The sequence below is a fragment of the Typopeltis vanoorti genome, chromosome 12 (assembly GCF_054136105.1).
Source record: "Typopeltis vanoorti isolate ZY-2024b chromosome 12, IOZ_Tvanoo_1.0, whole genome shotgun sequence".
Taxonomy (NCBI): Eukaryota; Metazoa; Arthropoda; class Arachnida; order Uropygi; family Thelyphonidae; genus Typopeltis; species Typopeltis vanoorti.
The window spans coordinates 93,935,317-93,962,252 of NC_143560.1; the positions used below are offsets into that span (position 1 = coordinate 93,935,317).

At 34.0% G+C, this 26,936-nt stretch overlaps 1 protein-coding gene across 1 annotated transcript in view; it reads right to left on the reverse strand.

The window, feature by feature from the left end:
* Cse1 (chromosome segregation 1) overlaps positions 1 to 26,936 on the reverse strand; it is a 439,186-nt gene that overhangs the window by 56,382 nt on the left and 355,868 nt on the right. The window contains exons 19-20 of the mRNA XM_090402147.1: positions 20,797 to 20,999; positions 3,719 to 3,816 (exon numbers count right to left, since the gene is read on the reverse strand). Coding sequence (XP_090258273.1) covers positions 3,719 to 3,816; positions 20,797 to 20,999 — 301 coding nt within the window. The remainder of the gene's footprint in view (positions 1 to 3,718; positions 3,817 to 20,796; positions 21,000 to 26,936) is intronic.

A 26,936-nucleotide genomic window follows, 5' to 3' on the forward strand; every position in this document is an offset into this window, starting at 1 on the left:
GGTAAAGAATGCCAGTGATGTGAGTCTGGCTTCTTATCCAGGTGTTTTGCTTCTTACCTTTTAATGTGATGCCTAGCATCAACCCCTCCATTTTTCTTTGAGTTGTTAATTTATTTGGCAGTGCTTTGGTTAGCGACCAAGTTTCACAACCATATGAGATCACTAGAAGTATACACTAGTTAAATGTCTTCCTTTTTAAACAGAGTGAGACTTCATCGTTTTGAAAAATGCTTTTCAATTTTCTGAATGCACTCCAGGCAAATTGAACTCTCCTATTTATTTCCTTTTGGAGTCCACAGTTTAAATCAATGAGATGACCTAAGTATGTATATGAAGAGACTCTTTCCAAGAAATTGTTTTCTATTATTGTTTTATGGTGTTACAAAATGATTAAATATGATTTTATTTTATTTCTATATTTATTTTTAGACTGACTTGTCTGCTTTCATGATATAGGTCTTCTGGAGTGTTTACAAAAATTATATCATCTGCATATCTTAGGTGTGTTAAGTTTCTGTTATTAATTTTTAAACCAAGGTTTGTCCAGTTTATATTATTAAATATTTCGGGTGACAGAGTCTCCTTGTTGGACACCTTTTTCAATTGATATTTTATTGCTACTCGTGTGAAGTTGGATTGTTGATGTTGCAGTGTGTATATTTCCTGGAGGAGGGGTCCATATATTCTCCAGGAACTCTCTGATTCTGGAGTGCTTTGATTATTGCATTAGTTTTAATGGAATCAAATGCTTTTTCATAATCAATGAAGGCTAAACAGAGAGGCAATTGGTTTTCTTCTGCTTTTTCTATTATATGTTTTACTGCGTGAATATGATCAATTGTGTTCAAGTCTTTACGGAATCCTGCTTGTTCTACTGGTTGATTTGAGTCTAGAAGAGTGGTTAACATGTTTGTTATTACTTTTGTGAGAATTTTGTACAGATCAGAGAGAATACTAATTGGTCTATAGTTCTTTACTTCTTCTTTGTCCTCTTTTTTTAAATAATAGTATCAGAGTAGCATTTTTCCAGTTTTCTGGTATCTTCCCTTCTTCTAGGCATAGATTTAGTAAGTTTGTGACATGGTGAATTATATTGTTTCCTCTCCATTTAATTAATTCTATGTGAATTAGGTCTTCACCAGGACATTTTCCATTTGTTCTAATGCTTGTTTTATTTTATTTGAAGTGAATGGGGGAATGAATTCCATATGTGATGGAGTTATTTATATTTGTTATTTATAAAATTCTTCTAGCCTGCTTGGGATTTGTTCTTGGTTCCTTATTGTAGTTCCATTCTTTCCACTCATCCAACTTTTATTGCAGTTATTTGACTTTTGCCAATTGATAAATGTTTTCTTAGTATTTTCATATTTTTATTGTTTTCAATTGTTTCTTTTGATTATTAAATAACTAAGGAATTCACAACGTATACTGGAATATAAATTAAAATAAACTTTAATACATACTTCCTATATTTCGGCAACGTCACGTTGCCATCTTCATGGGAACATAAGACTAAGACACGTGCATGCAGGCACTAAAACAGCAAATGAGGTCAAAGAGAGGAAACTACTATTTTTCCTAAAGTCCTGATGTTGCCCTCTAGTGAGCTATATTAGGTATTCTTGGCCATTGGGCTGAAGTTCGAATGATGTATGCAGTGGTGAGCTATAAGGGGCTCATGTGAGCCCTTTGTTAAATTTTTCTCAAATTTGGGAGCCCCTTGTTCTTTCTGTTTAATAATCTTGTAGAACTAGAAAATACCACTGCAAAATGTATACATGCTACTATAATTGCTACTTTAAATTCAAATGAATTTTCTGATAACTATTTAAAAAACCATCACATTGCATTTTGTTCGGAAGAGCTAGTGTAATGTTAGGAAACAAATCATATATTGCAATCAAACTTCTACAAAAATTTTCCGACATTGTGATTTGGCATTGCGTAGCTCATCGTTTACAATTAGCATTAGACGATTCGATAAAAAACATTAAAGAAATAAATAATTTTGAAATATTTTTGGATAAATGATATGCTTTTTATCATCAATCACCAAAAAAATCAATGAGAATTAAATACGATTGCAAAAGACCAAGGTCTTTTGCAATCGTATTTAATTCTCATTGATTTTTTTTTTTTTTTTTTGGCGATTGATGATAAAAATCGTATTTAATCCAAATTTAATCCAAACACACGGCCAATCATAAAGATTGGCCGTGTGTTTGGATTAAATTTGGGCAGCTTGCAGTTTACGAACGGCTCTTGCTGTGTGGAGAAATTACCCAGCTTTATGCAAGCATTTTGCATCGAACGATAAATACAAGGCTTTTTAAACCGACTTCTCATTTTGGAATTTTTAAAAGATCTAGCATATGAGTGATATCCTACAGGAATTATCATATCTGTCAGAAGCTCTACAAAGCTGCAGTATAAGTATTATAAGGGCTAAGTTAGCCCCCCCCCCTTTTTTTTTGTTCAATGATGCAAGCCCTTTGTTAAAATTTCCATAGCTCACCACTGGATGCACGTCTCCCAAATTTGGGGCAGTCTCATGCATCCAAATTTGTTGAAGTTTAGCATGTTTTTTTAGGGCTGAGGCTTCTTCTATGAATAGCCTTTCAAATTTAAACTTGCTGCGGTGTATTACTGTGGCTTTCTTCCAACGTATTCTGTGGCGTGTATCCAGAGCATGGTCTGCAAGCCCAGAGTGGCTGTACTGGTGAAACCGGGTGTAGTCTTTGTGTTCCGAAATTCTGATATTCGCTGTCCTGCCTGTTTGGCCAAAGTAGGACAGCTTACAGCATACACTAGGTAGGTCTAGGGGAAGTGGTTGGTCTTTTGTGGAGCAGATAAGTGATGCCAATTTTCTATATGGTCTGTAACAGGAGGTCAGGTCCTAAAAAAAATATGATACCAAACACCAAGTTCTTGGGAATAAGAACCAAGGTCCTTCCCAAAAGTCATTCTCTCTTAGAATACTTACACAAAGAAAGTTCTGAAGCCTTGCTTCACTGACCTAATCTGAACAGAAATTATGGACTGAGATATTCCCCCCCCCCCTTACGGGAAATAGTTTTTCATATCTCCTACCATGTGCAATTATTATTAAGATTTAATAATATATCTCATTTTAAAATTATGCAGTTTGGACCTTAATTCATTTTAGACCATGCCACAATATAATTTGCACATAGCTCACATTTTTCATTGGTCTGGCAGTTCTCTTTTGTCTATGAAATTTAAAATTTCCACTGAGGATGCTCTTGATACTATGGTGAAAATTTTACAATAAATAAAAATCATATAAGTTATTCTGTTATTATTTACTTAGTAGTGTATGTCATTTGGTAGTCATTTCTGTCTGACAAATCTTTTTCAATGAAAAAACAGAGAAAATCAATAATAGTACCTCTATCAACAAAAATTTAAATGTTCAGCACCAGAAATTAACTGACATACCATTTTTTAAAATGAAGTATAGTATTTCTTTACATGTTAAACAAGTAAGAAATGCAACCTTTGATAAGCTCCAAAAACTTAGGATAACATACGGCTCTAATAAATATAAAGTAATTATCTTAGATAATGGTCTTTAGTACTACTGAATGACTTATTATTTGATGAAGGATTTAAAGTGTTAAATGTATCAATTGTAAACAGCATTTTTAAATATGCTTATAAGACAAAACAAAAAATTAAGAAGTTAATTACTTACGGTTTTAAATATTCAACCAAACTTTCTAAGATATAAAAGCCTTCATGATCATTAGTCTTTGATGCTATGAGTTTCTGAAATACTCCAAGAACAGCACTCTAAATATAAAAATATAGAAAGCAGTTTTCTTTTTAGATATTTTATGAAGTTAAAATCAACAAGACTAGATTGTTCCTTTTTTTTTTTTTTTTTTTTTTTTTGCTGGTTTTACGTAGTCTTAAAATGATACATGGCATTTTAACATGAATATTATTTTATCATTATCTTTTACATTCGGCTTCCTAATTTTCAAAATAATGGTCAAAGATCATGAAATACTGTAGTTGGCATATTCATAGCAAAATGCAATAGTAAAATCTCAAATACATTATCCGCATTAATTTCTTAGCAACTGCATACAGATAAGTCGACAATCCCATTTATCTCAACAGCATGACAACAGAAAAACCCTGCAACTACAGCAAGCACTTCAATTATTGAAAACAACTATCCATAGTCACATTTATGATATGTTAAAATAAATCTCTATAGCAAGCTACCCACTATAACAAACTGTTCCTGTGGTCCCTAAGTGTGTTATTGTTATTATTATTATTACATGACACCTCCAAGGAGTCTAATGACTCATCGAGGGAGGGCACCTACTCCACCAGAGTAGGTTAGATTAGTGAGATTAGACTGCATCTGCAAAAATAATCCATGGTACTTAGAGGCTCTGAAAGCCAATGACTGCCAAGATTAGCTTCAACAATAATTTTAGGATTTTTTTTATTACTTACGTTTAAATATATATTTTGTGTGTAGATTGCATGTCTTCACCTAGCTGGTTTGCTTGGAAACGGGATGAAAAACCCTATCACAAAGATCTTGCCTACCAAAGACATCACTGAAACAAACAGCTATGGAAGCTTGAAAATTACCTTTCTCTGCTCAAAAATAAAGGAGACGATATTAATTATCTTCTGCAGATGTGACAGCATGCGGAGCTAACATGGGACAGGGAGTGAGCTCAAGGCAATTTCTTTTGAATTGCTTCGTGTTTGGATAGGATATCTCCTTTAGGACAACTTTCCAAAACATGAACAGAACAAAAGTATCTTTTTTCTTTAAACAGATGAAGTTTAAATCTTTGGCAAATTCCATAAATACAAGTATCCTTCGATTAACGTGGTTAATTAATCTCTCGATGTTACCGTATATATCAAAATCGCATTAATCATATCTAATAATCAATGGTAAAAATTACAATTCGTCATGATCGATGACTGTATTAACACTTCGTTTTATATGGTAATCTTTTAGGAAAGATAAAAAATGAATGCAAAGTAAATGTCTAATAAATACTTGTACCTACACTATTTACTGCAATTTTTTTTATCACAAGAAGTTATCAAGAGTGGTTTGAACGGTTTTAGTTTTTTTCTTATCGGCATAAATTCTACAATAACAAGCAAAATGACTCTCCAGACCTCGGAAACAAGTAATAAAACAAAGAAAAAACACCGCAAATATAATACATGATGGTACAAATTAAGTGGATATTAAATCCAACATTATTTATAGCCGAATATATAGAAACTAAAAGTTTCGGCGGATGCAAGCATAAGCAACCTTATGGGCAACTCGTAGTAAAGGTGGAGTAAGCTCCAGATCACTTTACTTAGTATTTTTCATAATGTAAAGCACATCTCCTAGAGGACACGTATGATAAATAAGCCTTTGGCAATACATGATGGTTTATTTATTGGCAGTTATCTTAGAAATTATTGAACAAAGAATAAAAAAAACAACTAAACCAAACTATACTAACATTGGAGTTCGCGGTTTCTCTCAGATACAATTTACTGTCAAATATCACAAACCTTTACATAGCATGTGTTAAACCAAACTGACCGCAAAAAAACAGTGTGGAATATCACTCGTCACATATGTATGCACAGCTACTCATGACCTCTAAGCTATTACACTGAATTGTGTAAGAATATTTACATTAAATATTTTGTCAGATCAGCTGCGAGCTACGCAGGGTTAAAGGCACGTTAATCAAAACTCTTGCCACGTATTTCAATGGATTGCTGCAATTAATTTTGCTGCGTTAAGCAAGGGATACCTGTATATATTATATGAATAATCTCTCATTCTGTACTTGACTTTGGGATGTAACACAAGAATTTGCTTTGCACTTCTTTTTGTTGGTACATTTAAATTACTAAAAAGATCTAAATAAGTTAATATTAACACGAGACTTCCACGGAGTCAAAGACATACACACTCATCGAACTGTGCTTTTAAAACTCATTCAATGCATCTTCATTTACTACACTGTCAAGCAAAGCATTTTAATCTAGACCATTCTCCAAAGAACTTGCTCCTCACTCTCTTGTTCACACCCTTCTTATACAATTTTCAGGGATGAGATCTTCTTCTGCCATTCCTTCCAATTCCATGAAAAACTTCTTCCACATTACCTGGGTAACAACTGCTTAACAATTTATGTTTCGATCATATCCTCCTCTCTTTCTTCTCCTATTCACAAGGCTTTGCAAATTCCATTCCATTATTCTGTCTTCCTACTTCACATCCCCAAGACTAGTTACCACCTTAGTCAGTCTTTTCTGGACTCTAACATATACTTATCACCATGAAAATCAGGTGACCAAATCTGCACAATAATCTGTATGAAGCCTAATCAAGGCATTATAAAATAGAACCATAACTTCTTTATTTCTGTATGTTAAGGTTCTCCACATCATTGCCATAATGAGTCGTGATAACTTCACAACAAAAGAGACCTCTGTCACACACTACTAGTGAATTTCCTTTTTCAGGATAGTGCATCCTCCACACACACACACACACACACAACTTGCTGATACCTATCTGAGTCACCTATCCAACTCGCTAATTACTAATCTAGTATCCAATCCTATATATTCCAATTTAATTACCAACTTGTGTGGAAACTTATCAAAAGCCTTTGCAAAATCTAAGCATGCCCTTGCCCAACGCATTTGTCACTTTGTATAAGTAAATTACTAAAACATGACCTCCTTTTAACAAACCTATGCTGACAATTACAGAGAATACTATTGTTATGACTCATTATGTTAGGTCTGATACATGAATTATTATTATTATTATTATTATTTTGACACCTCCAGGGAGTCCAAAGACTCATCGAGGGAGAGTGTGCCGACAGTATCGAACGATTGGCCCCCTTCCAACTACTAACCAGCAAGGGATACTTTTTCAATACTTCTGATATCAAACGCATATCAACCTCTCCAACACTTATTGTCACCTTTGTGAAATGGAACAATCCTGCCTTCCTTCACTCCTTTGGGACTTGTGCTGTTCCAAGACTTGTTAAACAGGTAAGCTAAGGCTGACACTAATTCCCTAGAACTTTAAAACATTGAGTGATATGTCATCAAGTCCCACTGTCTTATTGATGTCAAGTTATTTAACTCATGTACTTCTTGCTTGCTCACCAGTAAGTCAATCTCTCCCATATCCTCAACACTGACATATGATGATTTCACCGTGATGAGGATGAAACATCCTCATCAACTGCTATCCTCATGAAATTACCACTTTCACCTAGTAACATCATCTTGACAATCATTATTCTTTATACTTGCCATATATTGAAAAAACACGAGAATTTTTCTTTCTTTCTTGGCCTGATCGACTAATTTCTGCTCATACTACACTTTTTGCTGTCCTTACCAAATGAGTCACCTTCGTGGCCTGCTCTTTATACTCATTGTGCAACTGATTATTACTACTGTTTATCTTGTGCTATCTTCATAGTGCCACCTTCCAGATTTTGTGCTTAATCACGTCATCCATCCATTTGATACCTACCTACCTACCTTATTTGGGCTTTTGACTTTGGGAATACATTCACACAATGATGCTGTTAAATATCTCTTGATCAGTGCACAAGTAGCATTTATCTACATCCTGCTATACCTGAAGTGATCTCCTAAGCTTTTCATAATTGCTGTTATTTTAGTTATATATCTTTATCTCACAGAAGTCTTTATGTGGTCAGCCACTACCCAGATGATTACTTCATGATCACTCTCACCAACTGGAGGGATGTGCGACACTCCACTCACATCTGATGAAATGATCAGATCTAAGACTCTCAATGCTTGCATGGCTTCCTTTACATACCAAAGACAACTGTCTTTGGTATGTAAAGGAATTCCAATCTATATTACCATAATTAAAATCATCCATAATGATCACCCCTCCCTTATTCAGTAACCCAAGTTACTTATACTTGCCACCCATCACATTCCCTGGTCTATAGCAACATCCAGTTAAACCTCTTGCTATCGATCTCCACTTTACACCATACTACATCAAAACAATTGTCACTATTTCTCTTCTTGTATCTCCACCTGATGTGGGCATAATTCTCCTACTATAATCAGCAGCACTCCTCCTCCCCTCTTACCCTTTCTATCCTCATGAAAAATATTGTACCCTTCCATTTCTATTCTCACGAAGATATTCTCATCCAATCATATTTCACTTATTCCAACAATTTTTGGGCAAATAAACTCAATCAGTGAAACATTTCATCTCCCTTATTTCTGATACTCCTGCATTCATAAATAAACAAAGCAGTTAAGACCTTTTTGGTTCATAACCAGTCATACTCATGCCCAACCAGCATTATCACAATTCAAACTCCTCATATCCCACCCAGGTCATCCCATGTTTCCAACATCCACTTTTCTTATACCATGCCCCCCCCCCTCCAAAATTTCCCTACCCATCTTTCCTCCTATTCTTCCTTCACCTCTCTCTCACACACTTTAACTATCATTCCTATTAACAAGCACTTCAGTCTTGCCCATTCCCTTTCCTGATCTTTCACTCACTTCACCTCTTACTTCATCTAATCTCTTGCTACCATCACATCGCACAAGGTGAACTGGCAATGAGGAATGAACCATATGAGTGTCATTGGCACATATAAGAAAGGGAAGGAAAAGGTATGATTAGAACTAGTTTTATTAGAGGAAAATGAACTGCTAATAATTTATAGTTTTAATATTATGTGTAAACCCAAAAGGCTGCTGTAGGGCTTTAACAAATTGTAATTTAACAAATTACATGTCATCTCCAGACATGCAATTCTGATGGAAATAATTAAAAAAAAAAAAAAACTTAGAGGGACATATTTGTTTTCAAAACATAAGTAAATAAAAAACAGTCTCTGTATACATTAGTAGCTTAGCAAATGACTACAAGGAGGACATATCCATTAAGCTAATAATGTTAATATGATTCATCTAAGCCTGGCATTAGTTACATGTGCACTGATGGAGTAGCAAGTGAGCAAATCATCCTGCAAAATTTGTAGTGCTTGTTATGTGTATCTTTATATTTTACTTTTTTGATTTTTAACAATATTTTCTTAAAATTCTTCTTAGAAAATTCAGTAAAAATGTGTACACCGATCAAAGTCATTAATTCAGTAATGATTTTGACCAGTGTATACATGTTTTACATAGTAATTAATACTAGATATGGCAATCACTAGAAACAGTTCTTCAAAAAAGAATCTTGTAAAACAGGATTCATTTTTATTCACACGAATGAATTTTCAGTCACTATGTCTATTGTTCTCACAGACTGAAATGAAAACATCCCTGTATAGTTAAAAACATTCCTTCCTTCACAACTGCAAAAAAAACAAAGTAGAAGCTTTTATTGTATCATGAAATACAGAATGGAGATGATTAGAGGCTGTGTAATATATTTGGGAACAATTAGAGTAATTAGTGTATTAGAGATAACTGGAATGAAAATGACCCTGTATAATGAAAAACACCCCCACATCTTCCCATAGACAAAAGCAAAATAAAGTAGAAGGTTTATCATGGTGATAAATACAGTAACTATATATACAATGTCCTAACAACTTAAAAGTTTTTAATTTGCAGAAAAATATCTGAACTTACTTGTTCATATATTATGAACAACTAGATGGAGAAACTGATTTATGTAAAGCAAATTTCCAAAAGAAAAAAATAAATAAAATTACATAACTTGAAATCATAATTACATTATATCATTAAGACAGTTCATGGTAACTTTACAAATAAATTCTACCAAAAAATTTGAAATTAGCATTTTTGTTTTTAAGCATATAAGACTATTTAAAGTTAAAAATACTATTGAAACAAGGGGACTCTTATACACTGGGTATAAAATCTTTACCTTTGAATTTGGCAATGGGACAGAGAATGAAATATTGCAGGAGGATAAGAATGAAGAAGGCGAAGCCATAGTTTCAGATTTAAAGTGAAAGTTTTTAACACATGGTATCTTTAGTGAGGAACATTTTATTAAAATATACTAATAAAACATGCTATAAACTGTTTTTAGTAGGGTAATTAGCATTTTGATTTTAACTTATGTTAATTAGAATATTAATATACTAATATATTAGCATATAAATATTTGTATTTAATAAATATATTCCATAGGGTAAGTGCATAGTTTATCGTTTAAATCTAAATGAAACCTTTCTAGTGTGATTATATGAATTATAATATATGAAAATGAAGGCCGGTATAAACACATCAATCATTTTACCAACTGTCTTTATAAGAATGCATCACTCATAAGTCACACTAAAGAAAATACCTGCTGTGATTTATGTTTTATATTAATATTTACACATTAATAATAATAAAAAAGTACAGTAAAAGTAATGTGTAAGAAGCTGTCAGCAGTGAGTTTGAAATTTTGCCCCATCTTATATAGCAAGCATAAGATCTCAGCAATACTTTTTGAAAGATTTATTTATCACCATTGTTCTGTAATTTCAACTAACTATCATTGCCAAGGACAGAACAAACACTTGATATCTGTTCAAATCAACATCATGAGAACCAAACTTCAGTAATTTTCTTGATAGGAATGGTCTCTTGAATGAAAAATATACCATAATTTAGAGACTACTATCTGATATTTAAAATAGTTGAGTAGCCGAAACTCAAAGTTTAAGTTAGATTTCATTAATAGTTAGCCAGATATTTTAAAATTTCAGGAAGTTACGATGATTTTTTCTCAAGAAAAAATTCTAAAAATCAGAGTAACTGATGTCAAAATAATGAGTTTGAAAACCGAAAAGAGCACCAAACTCAGTTCATTTTCACCTAGCAGCATCCAGCTTAGCTATTTGCAACTGAGAATTTGATTGTTTCCCATCTTATAACAGAGGAGAAAAAAGGTACTCTCTCAAATGAATGGAAAAAAAAAAAAAATTATATAAAATTAATATGATAAGGTATGAAATCGGGAATGATTTAGGGTCAAAGCTGCATAACTGAGAGGAGACCTCCACATAGCCTTTAAAGGAATGCAGAGAAATGAACAGGGCTTCTTACCTAATATCCAATCCTCACCTTCTTGTGGTGCACCCTGAATGAGGACAGGCTGGTAATTTGGGATTTAGCCGACCAAATTGTATTTTTATTGGCTTAAACCACAATGTAAAATGATGGTACAAATGACAGAATTTCAAACCAGCTGGGGTGTTAAACACCCAGTTAAACAATGCCCTTGCTGTTTTCCAGGGAACTAGGGCGAACAGCAAAAAAAGCCAGCTACTGGAACAAATTCTGAAACACAATTCAACTCAACATCACCAGAGTTCAAGATTGGTACTAACATAAGAAGCCTGAATGGCAAAGAAATGGAACTAGCTGAGAAATTGGATAAACACTACCAGATTGACATAATAAGGGGTACTGAACCAAAAAAACAAAAACTGGTGAGATCTTTCTAAGCAATAAATACAAAATGTTATATCCAGGCAATAACAATCAGGGAACAGGAGGAGTAGCTATAGTATTCAACACTAAATAAGGCTCATCTTGAATGGCAGGCAATATCAAGTAGAGTGATGTGATCAAATACCAAAATGGGGAACTGGACAATGAGACTTATTTGTGCCTATGGCCCACAGAAGGTTCTACTAAAGCAGAAGTGGGGGAAAACAGATATCAAAGAATGGTATACAGTGGGTGTGAATCTGTCAGATTTAAGGTAATCAGTGGTGTACCTCACGGTTCAGTCCTTGGGTCATTATTGTTCAATCAGTATATTGATGACATCAAGCAGGTGTTAAACTGTGAATGAAATTGTTTTGTATATATATATTTTTTTTTTCATTCACATTTAACATAATATACCATATACCAAGCAAGACTTGTTTAAATATTATTAAGCTATTTTATTTATAGCTATGTTAATATTATAAGAATTCGTATTTAACATTTTAACTGCATATTAATTGAAATGTAAATATTCTTATTTTGTTCCTGTTTGTAGAAGTTTAACGTTATGCAATAGCTCAATTTTATTATATTTTGTTTGGTTGTCATGGAGACGTATGTAAGAGAGCGAGCGCGAGTTTGGAACAGTGCGTGAGAGAGAAAGCTGAAAGTTGACTGGAAAGAATTTTAGTTAAAGAGAGCACAAGAACAATTTAGGCGGGAAGAATGGATATATAAGCGAGGAACGCTAAAAAAAAAAAAAAGAAAGAGAGCAGAGGAGAAGAGAGATTCATTAGGTTGGAATCGGAGGATATTCTAATTCGGCATTCGGAGATGGAATCTAAAGGGAGATTGATATGAGGAATCAGAGTGCGATAATAGTGAGTCGACGAGCCACTCAAGTAACTAATTAAAGTCCAGTAGTCGAGAAGCAGTTAGCTAATAAGTTGTAGAATAACAATTATAGCTACGGAAGACAGCTGAGTGATTACTGAATGACTAGCGATACTATAGTTGAGATTTAATTTCAGGGCTGACCTTTCAAGAACACATGGGAACTTGAAGCATAGCACGGAGTAACTAGAGAATAAGTAGAGGCTGTAAAGTTGAAGTTTAACGATAGCTGTGTTTAGAATTATAGAGCCTAAAGGATTAATTGAATGCCGGAGGAATGGACAACTGTGCATATAAAACTTCAAGTTGAGGAATTATTGTGTGTTACCTTAATTCATGAGTGATCAGTAGTACTTCATGCAAAAACGTTTGATTATGTGTATTGTAACCGTTGATTAATTCAGGTATTGCTTAGAAGATTTATCTTAATGAGTGCCGTTTATTGTTTAAAGTGTTTGCGTATAAGTAGATGAAGAAAGAAGATTATCGGTAAGAATATTCCAACCATTAATATTCCTATACAGAGATATGTGTGAGTATCATCCTAGAATATCCTTATATTAACAGTAACTATTGCGGAGATTAGCTGGAGTGTAGATTTAAAAGTGTATGCTTGTGAAGAGGTGTTACTGCATTTTTATTGTATTTGAAACTTAAGAAACTATGAGATATTGTATTACAGATAACAGATTTACCATTGCCTGAGTTTGTATGACTGTATTATCAGAAAGGCTAAAGTGTTTATAACAACTCATTTAGTGATTTGATCTTAAGTGTAAAATTTGTGATTCTAAATTAAATGTTTGTTGTTGTTAATCAAAAGTTTTACTTTGCCTGAATCTCTTTTACTGCACCATTCATAAACCATTCGAACCAAAGCAGGTGAATTAAGTAAGTTAAATATACTCGGCCAGTATACATAATAACAATATATAAAGGAAAGGTAGTTGAGAGTTGGTTTTTTCTTCAATTCTTGAACTAATTCAGATATAGAGTGGCACAGTCTTTAAAAATAAATTTTCTCTATATTTGAATTAGAAATCAACTTGCAACCTATCAACTAGTTAAGAACATCGTAATAATAAATGTATAGATTGAGAAGAAGTAGGATCCAACAAAATGGTGCAGTCGGCAGGATTTGAATTCACTATCATATGTTATAATATTAAGTATTAAATTTTGTAAGAGTAAAAAAAAGTATCCCAAGAACTTTGAAAGTAAATAAAGTGAATCAAGTGAATTGGTTGTAATCTAGAATCAGGCAAACAGAGAAGTTGTTTTAGGATTCTGTTTTTTTTAAAGTTGTTGTTAATAGATTAATATGGCTGTTTCATCTAATTCTAAAATGGAAGATAGTGAGTTTTTTCATGCAGTAAACCCACAACAAGTTTTCAGGTTTCCTCAGTTTTCAGGTGAAGAATCAGATGGTGTACTATCCTTTTTTACTTATGTTGAAAAACTTAGAGAAATAGTAAATTGGACGGATTTTTAACTGTTAATTTTACTCAGAAGTAAATTAATAGGCAAGGCTAGAACATATTTTAATTCATCCCCTATTCTTAAGGAAACATTAGAATACAAGAAATTTAAGGACGAACGATTTTCCCATACTAAGTGCTACCTTCGAACCCTTATAGAGCTCCATGAATGCATGCAAGGTGACAAAGAAGATGTGACTAATTATTTTTAACAGATTGGTGAACATTGCTAAATCTATGAAGGTGTCCCCTACAGAAAAACCTCACTTACATTGGATTGTGTTTCAACAATTTCGACTGGGATTGCATAAAAATTTAAGAGAGGTCATTTACAAAAAAAAAGGCTGTCAGTTTAGAAGCATGTTATAGTCTGGCCAAAGAAAGAGAGAGAATATTGGAGGAAATGCAACAAATATACTCCATGAGACAATCACTTATGCAGGACTGTAATGATCAGCTTATACCTTTACCAATTCTTGAATACTTTCCAAACTGTAAAAAAAAGAAAAGAAATTAAGAATGAGGAAGTCAATGTAGATAACTCTACCACCTTGAGTAACAAACCAGGGTCACTAGACTATAATTCCCATAGAATGCAAAGTGGTGACAATGGCCAAAGAGAATGATAAATTACCTTTAACTCTTGTGCAAGGTCTGATTGGGAGGATTCCATGCAATATTCTTTTAGATACTGGAGCCCATATATCAGTTATTTCTAACTCCATGGTGAATAAGCTTGTTGATGATTTTTCTGATAACATCACCCTAATTCAGAAACCAGTAAAAATCATGGGAATTGCTAAAATTGAACTGATTGCCACAAGAAAAATAAGTGCTGAAATTTCCATACCTTGTTTTCCAGTAGAGTTCTCACATGAACTCATTATCCTTCCAGAAATTGCTGACACGAATGACCAGATCATACTAGGACTTGATTTCCTAGAGAAAAATAAATTCATGTGTGACCTTGCCTCCGAAACCATTTCCTTGCGTGGCGTGAGTTATCAATCAATGTACAATGAAGACAATAAAAGGGAACTATGTAACAAGATGGAGATTGATACCTTAAACTTTGAAGACAGATTAAGTGATAAAAAAGGAAAATTGTTGCACAAAGCTATCAATTTAGCAGAATCAAAAACCGATAGAGTAGAAATAAGGAAATTCATTCTGTCAATTTTCCAAAAATATCCCCAAATTTGCCTGAATCTCTTTTACTGCACCATTCATAAACCATTCGAACCAAAGCGGGTGAATTAAGTAAGTTAAGTATACTCGGCCAGTATACATAATAACAACATATAAAGGAAAGGTAGTTGAGAGTTGGTTTTTTTCTTCAATTCTTGAACTAATTCAGATATAGAGTGGCACAGTCTTTAAATATAAATTTTCTCTATATTTGAATTAGAAATCAACTTGCAACCTATCAACTAGTTAAGAACATCGTAATAACTAAATATCGGATCCAAAGTATAGATTGAGAAGAAGTAGGATCCAACACAGGGTCTATCATCAAATTTGCAATTGTTTGCTGATGATGCGAAGGTCAATCAGGAATGCTACTGATATTCAGCAATTACAAAAAAAACTATTTGAATAGAATGGAAATCTGGGCAAACGAAAATGGCTGTCAGTTTAATGTTAATAAGCGTGAAGTTATGCACTTTGGAATGATTAGAGTTCCAACGGCAATATTATATCAGTGGGGTTATGCTAAAAGAAACTGAAGACGCAAGGGATCTTGGTGGATAAGAATTTAAAGTTCAAAGGTCACATAGCAAAAGTTGCAAATACAACTCAGAGGATAATTGCTATGTTGAAGCGAACCTTGACATGTAAGGATAAGGAAGTAATTTTAACTCTTTATATGGCTTTGATAAGACCACACTTGGATTACTGTGCGCAGAGTTGGTCTCCCATGTTCCAAGGGGATAAAGAAGCTGTGGAAAGGGAGCAAAGAAGGGTTACAAAGATTATGATCAGATTATGGGATTTAGATTATGAGGACAGGTTGAGAGTATGTGGATTACAGACTCTTGTTAACAGGAGAAAGAGGGGTGATATGATAGAGGTCTATAAACTTTTGAATGGATGTTATAGTATTTCAAATGATGAAAATTTTCATTATATGGAAGGCGGGGAGAGAACACGGGGGCATACACGGAAGTTAAGGTTGTTCTCAGTCAAGAAAGAGGTAAAGCTAGGTTTTTCTCGCAGAAAGCAGTGAGTGAGTGGAATAATATGCCCTTAGGGGTAGTAAGCGCATCTAGTGTAAATAAATTTAAGGGAAGGTATGATAGCTGGTTGGGTAATTTACAGCCTCCTCGATGAGTCCTTGACTTCCTGGAGGTCTCAGATAATAATTTTTTTCAGCTTTAGCGAAAGCAGCTGACACAATGAAAAAGGAAAAGTTGGTCCTGGTTGAGAATCTAAATTGCAGAGTAGGAAATGATTGTCAGACATACAAAAAATATTTTCAGAAAATTTGGAGAAAAGAGCAAAGCTAATAATAATGGCAAATACCTGTTGAATTTCTGCTCAGGACATGAACTAGTTATTACTAACACAATATTCCAACATAAAAATGTGCACAAATTAACATAGAATAGGCAAGGAATAAGAAAAGTCTCATTGACTATGTTATTATTGATAGTGATGTTTTCTTTCTGGTGCAGGACACCAAGAGTGTACAGAGGATTTGAAAATGGAAGTGATCACCATTTAGTCTTGAGCAGGATAAAACTAAATTTCATATTGAAAAGAAGAACATATAAGAAAGTTTTAAAGCAAATAAAAGTGAGCAGCTCTCAGATGTAAACTGCAGATTAAAATACACTAACAATATTGAAGAAAAAACGGAAGTTTGAGAACAACCACCAAACCTTGGAGATTCAGTGGCAAGCCCTGAAGAAAATATTGATTGATTCAGCCAGAGAGGCATATGATAAGGTTGTCTGCAAAGATAGAAAAATCAGAGCTCCATGGTGGACACAGAAAGTTAAAGAGGCAGTCAAGAAAAAGAAGAAAGCATATCAAAATTTCATGGTGAAATTTTGATATGCTTTCTTATTATAAATTTTGATATGATAAGTCAGTTTGTGTTCTTAGAAAGACTTTGGTAAGAACATAGAAAATAAATATCAGGAAAGTGGTAAGATATTCTGGAGGCTGTTGAAATAGTTCAGAAATGGAGGAAAGAGTGCTGTAAAAGGAATTAGAGATGATAAAGATGACATGAAAACTGGAGAAAAAGATATCCTTAATTTATGGAGTAATTACTTTGAAAGACTGCTAAATGAAACAAGCAGTGACAGCACAGTGGTAAAACACACTGACCACGCATGCAGTTAGGAATACATATCCATACTTGAAGTATGGTGGTATAAGAGTCTTACAGTGGCTGCACTGCATAGTTCAGAAAGCCTGGAGAGAAACGAATTCCGGATGATTGGAGTAGAGCTCTCATAGTACCCATATACAAAAAGGGAAATAAAACCGAATCTGTGAATTACAGAGATAGAAACTGAACAGGACAAATCCATCAATTTCCTAAACCTGACATTAGTCAGAACAAACAACAAAATAGCCAGGAAAATATTCCACAAACCCACACATATCGGAAACTACCTTCATTTTAACTTATACCATCCTTATTCGATTAAAAAATCAGTCATCCTAACACAATTCATAAATGCTTACAAGTTTTAAACTAATTGTAATTATCTCAACTCAGAAATAAAGAAGTTAAGACAAATTTTTCAAAATCGGAATTACCCAACACAACTAGTAAATTACGCCAAAAAAACAGCAAAAATCAGGTAAAACACCCAAACAACCAAAACAAAAAATTATCAAACTTCCATACATCCAGAACACATATAAAGCCTACAAATACATTTTCAAACACACTGACTATAAGCTTGTGTTCATCACAAACCAAAAAATTGGCAACACTTCTAAAACCTATAAAATCACACACACAAAGAAATATTAGAATGCCACAACGCAGTTTACAAATTTCCAGATGCCACCTACACAGGTTCCACTATCAGGTCTTTATGGGCAAAGAACACTTCCAGGACTATAACATCCCTATTCCAGAACATTTAAACAATAAAAAACAAGCAACAACAAAAAGAAAAACAGAACGCAAAGTACAGGGAAAACAAAAATAACAATCCACGCCCTTGAACAGAAACATACCCCACAAATCGACAAGGCCATAATATTAGATATACAAGATTACAAATATCAAAAACGATAGCCATAAAATGTGATAAAAACTCAATAAATGTCCACAGACCCTATATAATCTCCGAGCGTTGGAAGCTCCATAATATAAAAATTAGGTCATGACTCCGACCAATAGGAGATAACACAAGCACACCAAAGACAGAAACACCAAGCCGACAGGACATAACCTCCACTCCCCCAAGAGTTCCAAAGACGATGCACTGTCGAAACGGCTCACCCCCATTTACTCCCACCCCTGACCTTTTCCCACCAATCCTTCCTCTTACCCAAAAAATAGTTTCTATTTTCAGATACTTCTCTAACCCCTCCACATCAAAACCTCTCTACCCACTCTTAATAATAATAATATTATACATATAAAAAACCAGAGTTTTTTCAAATAATTCCCCCACATTGCTTTATCCCCACTTTTCCCCAAACCATCTTCCTTTAACAGCAGATAAATGCTTATCACCAGGATAAGGAGTCAGCCAACAACATCCAAAAAAAAAAGGTATGTCCGAATTTTCCTCCTATATTATTCTTCATATATTAGTTATGACACATCAGTAATGCCCTAAGATTTGAATAAAAAGCCAATGACATTGTAAAAAAGGGCATTACTAAACGAAAGTGGGCTACATTAGCCATAAAAATAATCTGTATTAAAGTTTTGTAGATTTGCAAAAGGCATGTGACATGGTGCCAAGTGAAAAGCATGAGAAAATAGTACGGTTATATGGTGCCAATGGGGCATTATATCAAGCAATACTTAGTCTTTGAGATGTAAGCCAGCAGTTAGAATTGAATAAAGTACAAGAAGATGGTTTGATGTTAAATCTGGTGTCAGACAAGTATGTATATTATCACCTCTCTTATTCATTATCTATATGGATTACATTATGAAGGAAAGCGGCATTAAATCTGATATCAAAATTGGAGATGTTAATCTCAGCTCTTTACTTTATGCAGATGATGGTATACTTTCAAATAAATCTGATACAAGTATGCAAGATTCCTTGACCAAATTGAATATCAGTTATAATAAATTTGGTATGAAAATCAGCAGTAACAAGACAATAAAAATAGGCAGAAACATTGAAAATATCAACTATATCCTGAATGGAGAATCTATAGAACAAGTACAACATTTCAGTTGGTAGGCACAATTATTAGTGAAGATGGTAAATTCAATATGGAAATAGACAGATTCAACAAAGCTGGTATGGTAGGAAGTCAATTGAATAAATTTATATGGAATAAGAGAGAAATTAGTCAAAACACTAATTAGCTGTATTCAAGACAATGTTCAAACCAATTTTAACTTATGGATCTGAGAGCTGGGTCAGAAATAAAACACTTGACCAAAGACTAGAGATTGCAGATATGAGAGTCCTGAGAAAGATTAGGGGCATGAACAGATGACATCAGTGGCAATATCATATTAAAAATGAGGACATTAGGAAAGAACTTGACATTGTCAGCATCTAGGAATGCATTAGCAGAGCTAATCTCAGGTGGCATGGTCACTTAAACAGAATGGGAGAGGAAAAATTAGCAAAACAAGTGTTCTCTGTCAGGTAGGCAGGAAAAAGACCTAGAGGAAGACCAAGATATAGGTGAATTGATAATTAAACAGTAAAAAGTGCCTTAGAAGATAGAAATATAAGATCTGATGTGGGAGTCTTGACAGATAACAGATTTATTTGGAGGAAAATTGCTGATAGGAAGTTGGTAATGATGTAAGATTTTCATATAGTACTATCATAATATGTCTGCACGGTTAGCTAGTGGCTGTGTGCTTCGCAACCAATATGCCTGGAGAAGGAGTGTCCTAGGTTCGATTCCCGTTGGTGACGTGAGGAGCTGAAGGAGCTTCCTCAGTCATAGCCAAGTTAGCTGGTCTTGGGCGTGGACAGTAGGGTTTTCCCCCAGTTTTTCCTGGAGTTTTTCATCCTGCAAAGCAGGCAAACTAGCCTTGAGAACACAACACTACAGGACATAGGATACACCACGACGTAGGGCTGACCACCTTATCCTGTGAGCAGTTTGAGCTCTGATGATTAATAAACCCTCGACACTGCAAGGCAAAGAGGATAAAAGGAAGATGAGAAGAGACTATCATAATATCCTGTACACCCCTTGAGGGTATATGTCAGGAATTTGATGATGATGAGGTACAAAACTATGACTATGAGAAATGCTTATCAGCATACAAATTTTTCAAATATACATTAAGTAAATGATCAAAGAGAAGTAAGCTAAATTTACAATATCCTTTGAAATCTAAAAATGGTAAAGTGAAAGAGTTTTTTTTTTTTCCCATTCTTCTGTGAAAGTGTCCCATCCCCACAAGTATTACAGGCTGTTAACATATAATTCCACTAAACTCATTAACAATGACAATTACAGCAAAAGTCAGACTATTTTATGTAAAGTTTAAAAATTTTTGCTCTAGTATCAAGGGTATCTTTAGTATGATTCTCAAACTAAGCAATGAAATGAAATAAAAAATTGAGTAATGCTGAAGATGTCCTTGATACTAGGGCAAAAATTTTATACCAATAAAATATATATACTTAGTTAAATCTTGGGAATGTATCTTACATTCCTATTTGTCGAGTTAACTTAAAAGATAATGTTTTCAATTGATTATGCAACTTACCAATTTATCAGCTGACACAATTTGATCAGCTCCCCTTCCAATATATGCCTGTAACAATCTAACTAAAGGATGTATATTTCCAGGTCGTTCCCATAATACAGGTGCCAAAAGACAAGGAAATAGTGCCATGTAGTGTTCTGGAACAGGAGATTCTTGAAGCTCCAACAGAAGTGAAAGAATTTGAAAAACATATGGGACAAATTCTAGAGAGGGAGAGAGAAAAAATAATGGAAACAAATAACACATACTTGACCAGAAGATTTTCACACAGTTTTAAATACTTATCAAAGGAAAAGTTTCAATACATTAAAGAACATTCTAGTAATTGGTAATATAACATGTGTATGGTTTTATTTATCTAACTAGAATAGCAGAAAGATATGAGAAACTTCCATATTGCAATTATCTTTTTAAAATTTTGATAGTTGTGCAATGGAAGTTTGTTTCATGTGGATTGACAGGTGTGATAAAAGATGATAGAAACTTTTTTTTAATAAGCAAGCAAACTATACAAATCTTGGGGTTGCAAACATCTATTCTATATAGACAGCTTCAATATCAAATGTCACATGCAGAAATATCAGCATTTTAAAGTATATCTTAAAAAATAACTTTTGTCTAAGACTTTATTTATTCCAGTGAATCCAATGCCTAGTAAACAAAGGCTGGCTAAACCAGTATCAGAATCATGAAATATGATATAATATTAGTGTTCAAGCAAATCTGAGCAGAATGACCAGTCTGCCCATTAATAACAAAGGCTACATGAGCACAGAATTCTATAATCTCCAGGATGATAAGAGAGTAGAGGATATTTATCTTTCAAAGAGTCTAGGAAAGAATTTAATTTCCTAACTGGACAGAAAGAAGCATGAAGTTCGATTTGGTGAAGAAGTCTCACATTTCTTTTAGAAACTTTTTTTATTACTTGGTTCATAATTTTACTTTGTACCCATTGGAGATGAATGCAGCACTGATAAAGGACAATTCCTTATTCAAAAGGGAAGGAGAGAACATAGTTTGTGTGCACGATGAACCAGAGTTTTAATAACAGCATATTTTTTTGACAAGGTAAGAGTTCTAGATAGTAAATACACAATCAACATATCTAAACCAAACTAAGCTAAAAAAGACTTAAGAGAAAATATATTAAGAATGCATTGTTCAAAACGTTCCACATAATAGCTGGCTAAAGTGCCGGCCTGGTTGGCTGAATGGTTAGTATATCTGCTCTCCAGCCAAAAAGGCTGCAGGTTCAAATTCTGCCATAGGCATGGATGTTTGTTGTTGTCTGTGAAAATACTAGTGGTAGATGGCATAGTGAAGGTAGTTGTTGGAAGTTTTTTGACTTGGTTATACTATAAATTAAAGATACCAAGAAATTACATACTTGGTTTAATCCTTTATCCTAGTGTAAGTATTTTCAGGACGGGGGCAACTTGTATATAGAAGCTAATAACTTCACATCACTTGCCTTAGTATCCCATAATGCAAAGCACATATCCTAACGGGTATGTATAATGCTATGCATTATGGGAAGGGTCACTACCCAGACAGGATTACCTCTGGAGCTGGCTTCCACTGAAGAGACCTCAATAAAGGTCGAAACTGATCTGGGTAGTGACCCTTCCCACAATGCATAGCATTATACATACCTGTAAGGATATGTGCTTTGCATTATGGGATATTAAGGCAAGTGATATGAAGTTATTGGCTTCTATATATGAGTTGCCCCCGTTCTGAAAATACTTCAGGCACAAACTTTGTTTGCTTACACTTGGATAAAGGATTAAACCAAGTATATAATTTCTTGGTATCTTTAATTTATGGTGAAGGTAGCTGCGGTTGGTGGAGTGGTGGAGACGTAGAATTGTAGAGTAGGTGCCCTCCCTCGAAGAGTCCTTGGACTCCCTGGAGGTGTTATGTAATAATAATAAATAAAGTTGGAAAAACAGAAGATACAATTTAATCAATTTTGGTGTCAGTTACTTAGAAGAATTGTTCAGTGAAAGAGAAAACATGAATGTCATTGTAAAGGCTTCTGTGGAGAGAAGACATATTAGATATATATATATATATATATATCTAATATGTTTACACCTCACAATAATAAGACACATTTTCATAATCCGAAAATAGATCTGCTAAATACTCCTTAAATTGGCAGTGATTAAGTGCACGTGACTTATTAAAGTTAATACTGGCTACTACAACTTCCATAACATTTGGGAACTTAATCAATTTTGCACACAGATTTTGTTGGTGGATAATGCAGTGAAAATTTGTTAAATTTTCTGGATGGATCTGTAGTTCTATTGCTCTCTCATGAACTATTCCAATAAATCCCTTCTGTGCACCAACCATTGCAGGGGTTCCATCAGTGCATATGTCAGATAGTTAACTCCATTTAAGTCCAAATCTCTCGAAGATTGTGTTGACTGTTTCAAATATATCTTCACTGGTAGTTGTTCCTTTTAATGGCCAAACCGCCAGCAATTCTTCTGTAATGTTGAAATCTGCATCGACTCCTCGAATAAATATTGCTAGTTGTGCTGTATCGGTGCTGTCATCCAAAGCAATTGAAAATGCTTCCAATCTGCAATCTTCTCTTTTAAACTTTTTTTGATATCATCAGCCATAATTTCTATTGGTCGGACAACAGTATGTCTCGACAAAAGAATATTCTTGAAGTCTTTTTTCTTTTCAGGACATATTATACTTGCAACATCTAGCAGACATTCTTTGATAAATTCTCCTTCACCAAATGACTTAGAATGCTTAGCGATTTTTTTGCTTGCCACAAAGCTGGCTTTGACAATGCTGTAGTGCTGCGTTCTTTGCTTGTTGAACATTTGCTGCTGGGTATCCAAGTTCTTCAACTTCTGTATTTCATCTTTTTGTAGTTGTCCATCAATTTTTGGGTGATCCGCATGTCTCAAAGTAAAGTGTCTCTTCAAGTTGTATTCTTTGTTGACGGATACAGATTCATTGCACAGCAAACATACAGGCAAACCTTTATTCAGAATAAAATAATAATCCTCTGTCCAGTTGTCTTGAAATTGACGATTCTCTGCATATACTTTTTTTTTTTTTTTTTTGCAATAACCCCTGACATTGTCCCAAATTTATAAACGATATTCAGAACTGTCAAACAAAACTGTCTTCTACACCGCAGGCACTAAACAGAACACAACATAACATCAATGCAGGCGCTGAACAAAGCACAACACCAATGCAAGTACCAAACTTACACATTGTAACACGTTCACACACGCCGCTAGTTAAAGTGAGGCCTTGGTTGGAGAAAACAGTGTGTTTTGTGCAAGTCATATGACATCAGCTTAATATGAGTTAGTAGAACACACAATGTTTTCTCCCACCAGGAATCAGACAAACTTCGCTGAAATAGATTAGGGCCGGATCAAAAGAAGTAGAGGGCCGAATCGGACTGCTCATATGTGTCCTATACCATGCTTTGCCAAAAAACAGCAGAGAGTTGCATTTATGTGCAGAATCACTACAGGTTGAGATGCTGAAAATTGGAAGAATTTTAAGTACTTGATGGGTGTCATCTAGTTTCCGTTCAGTTTTAGCTGTGTGGAATAATTTTGAATCTCTAGCGCATCATTTTGAAGATGCGATGCATGATCCTAGAAGAGATAAAAATGATAAATGTACTTATGATGGCTTAAGACGAAAAATAACATCTACAGACGTTTTATTGGATCTAGGAATGATGTGTGATGCTCTCCAAGAATTGTCTGAATTAAATTTGGATCTTCAAGACAGTGCCATGAACCTTTACAAGGCAAATGAAAAAATAAATGCACTTGTAAAGTTTCTGAAGAAAGAAGACAGAATTTTGGACTCTATTATGGATGTGCTGCAGCTGCTGTATGCAATCTGCGCTTTCGTGGAGTTTTACTTCATGAAAAAGCTCCGAAAAATAATCCTCCTATTGACCACAAAACATTTTATACCAAATTGAAAGAGTCAATTGAAAAAAGGTTGCTTGATAGCGAAGATTATGAGCTAGCACTTTGGGCTTGCTTGCTTGACCAAAAACATTGGCCTGAAGATATTGATGTTCAGCTAACATTCGGAGAAGCAAAAATTAGAAATTTGTCAATTAGACTGCAACTAAATGAAAGAGAAATGATTCGTGGATTCTGTGCATACATTCTCGATAAGACATACCCAGAAAAACTGTTGCGTTTGGTACATACTCTGAATACCATTCCCATTTCATCAAGTGAATGTGAACGCGGATTTTCACAGATGAATTTAATTATCACTCCAACAAGAGCTTCATTGAAGACTAAAACAGTTTCGGCACTTTTATTCATCAAACTCGTTGGACCACCTTTAAGACTTCGATCCTTCAAAGTATGAAAAGTTGATCTGTGGCTACTTAGAGGACAACATTCGGCCTTAGATACTAAGAGCAAAGAAAGGAGTCCAGATGATTTGTTCGACGAGAATTGGAGAAAACTTTGGAAAACACTATGAACTTCTCATAAATTATATAATGTTTTTACAAATTTACTTTTGCTTTTATATTTGGTCTTTGGTTGTATATTTTAATTTGTTTGTTTAATTTTACATTTGATCTTAAAATAAAAAATACTGAAGATAAATTATATTTAATTCATTTATGTGACTCCGTGACAGCAACAGCTGCTTTATATTTCATTTAAATTAAGATTTGAATATCATTTTCTTTAATAAAAAGCTTAACAAGATGTGAGTTCCAGCATCTTTTTTTTTTCTAGGAAAAAAGCACTGGTGATAACTGTAATTCCAAGGAAGGTAGGTGAACACACAAAATGTAAAAACTAGAGAAGAAATAGTCTGTCAGTAACTAGAAAGATTTTTTATAAAGTTGTGTTATTGCACAGCAAATATCTAATGGTTTGAGATAAGTATGCAAACAAAATCAGAAGCATTGTATAAGGCAGCTGAAAAAGTAGAAATTAACAAAGAAATTGACTAAACAGAAAAGTTTATATACTTAGGAATTAATACTGATACTGAAGGTGGAAGTGACAAGAATACAACACTAAGGACAGAAAAAGGCAAATAATAATTTGAGGAAGATTGAATAATGTATAGTAATCATCCAAATATCCCAAAATAGCAATGCAAAGCCACCTTACTGTATGGATCAGCAACATGGAAACTGAAAATGAAAGAAGAAACAAAATTAAATAGTTTTAAAACAAAGTGTTTGGGTAAATGTAAAATATTAAAAATATTTTGGCCATATGACATATAACAGGGGTGTTCAACCAGTCAATCACGGAGCGATTTTTGGTCGATCTCGTGTATTCCTCCTTACTTACAAATTTAATTAAAACTGAAAACATAATATTTTATTTATCATTATTTTGTATTATTTTTAATTCGCTTTAAGTATATTGCTATTGTTAATTTATTTTTTGTTAAAATTGTCAAATCAGTAATTTTCTTATAAGTCTGAGTAAATGAATTAATTTGGATCAGTGGAAGTCAAACAGCAAGCCGAGTGAATACAATTATAAGCAAAGTGTAAAAACTCAATTGTAGCTTAAATATTAAATATTCCAAAGCACATTACATCAATTTTTAATTAGGTTAAGTCCTATGTGAATGTTGCAAAAAAAATTAACTTTGTTTGTCTCGGTATAGTTTGTATTAGATGTTTTTGTAAATAACTCTTTTGAAGCTAACTGTATATACTGCTTTAATAAGAATATGTTAGAGTGTTAAAAACAAAGGCAATGTTTTTGTTGCCAAAGCTGTACATGGCGGCATTAGAAAGATTGTTATTGAAACTTGTATGTATGAGAAAGGCTTGCAGGCTCTAAGTGTAAACATCTCCGAAGTCAGTCAGAAAGAGTTCAAACAACTTTCCGATGGCTGGCAACTTACAATCAAAAGAAAGCGGAGAAGAACAAAAGGCGTGCCGAACTTGAAACTTAAGATGAAAGACTCGTACCGATTCTTTGGGGGTTGCCAAAATTCATGCGAGGTCTCAGAGGAGGCCGAATAAAAAGGGACTGAAGCAAGCAGAAGGGGTCCCGGTTCCAGAATTGCTGTCAGAGAGGAGGCTGCCCAGTCCAGAGTTGCCCTCAGAGAGATTGCCTGGATCCATGTTGCTT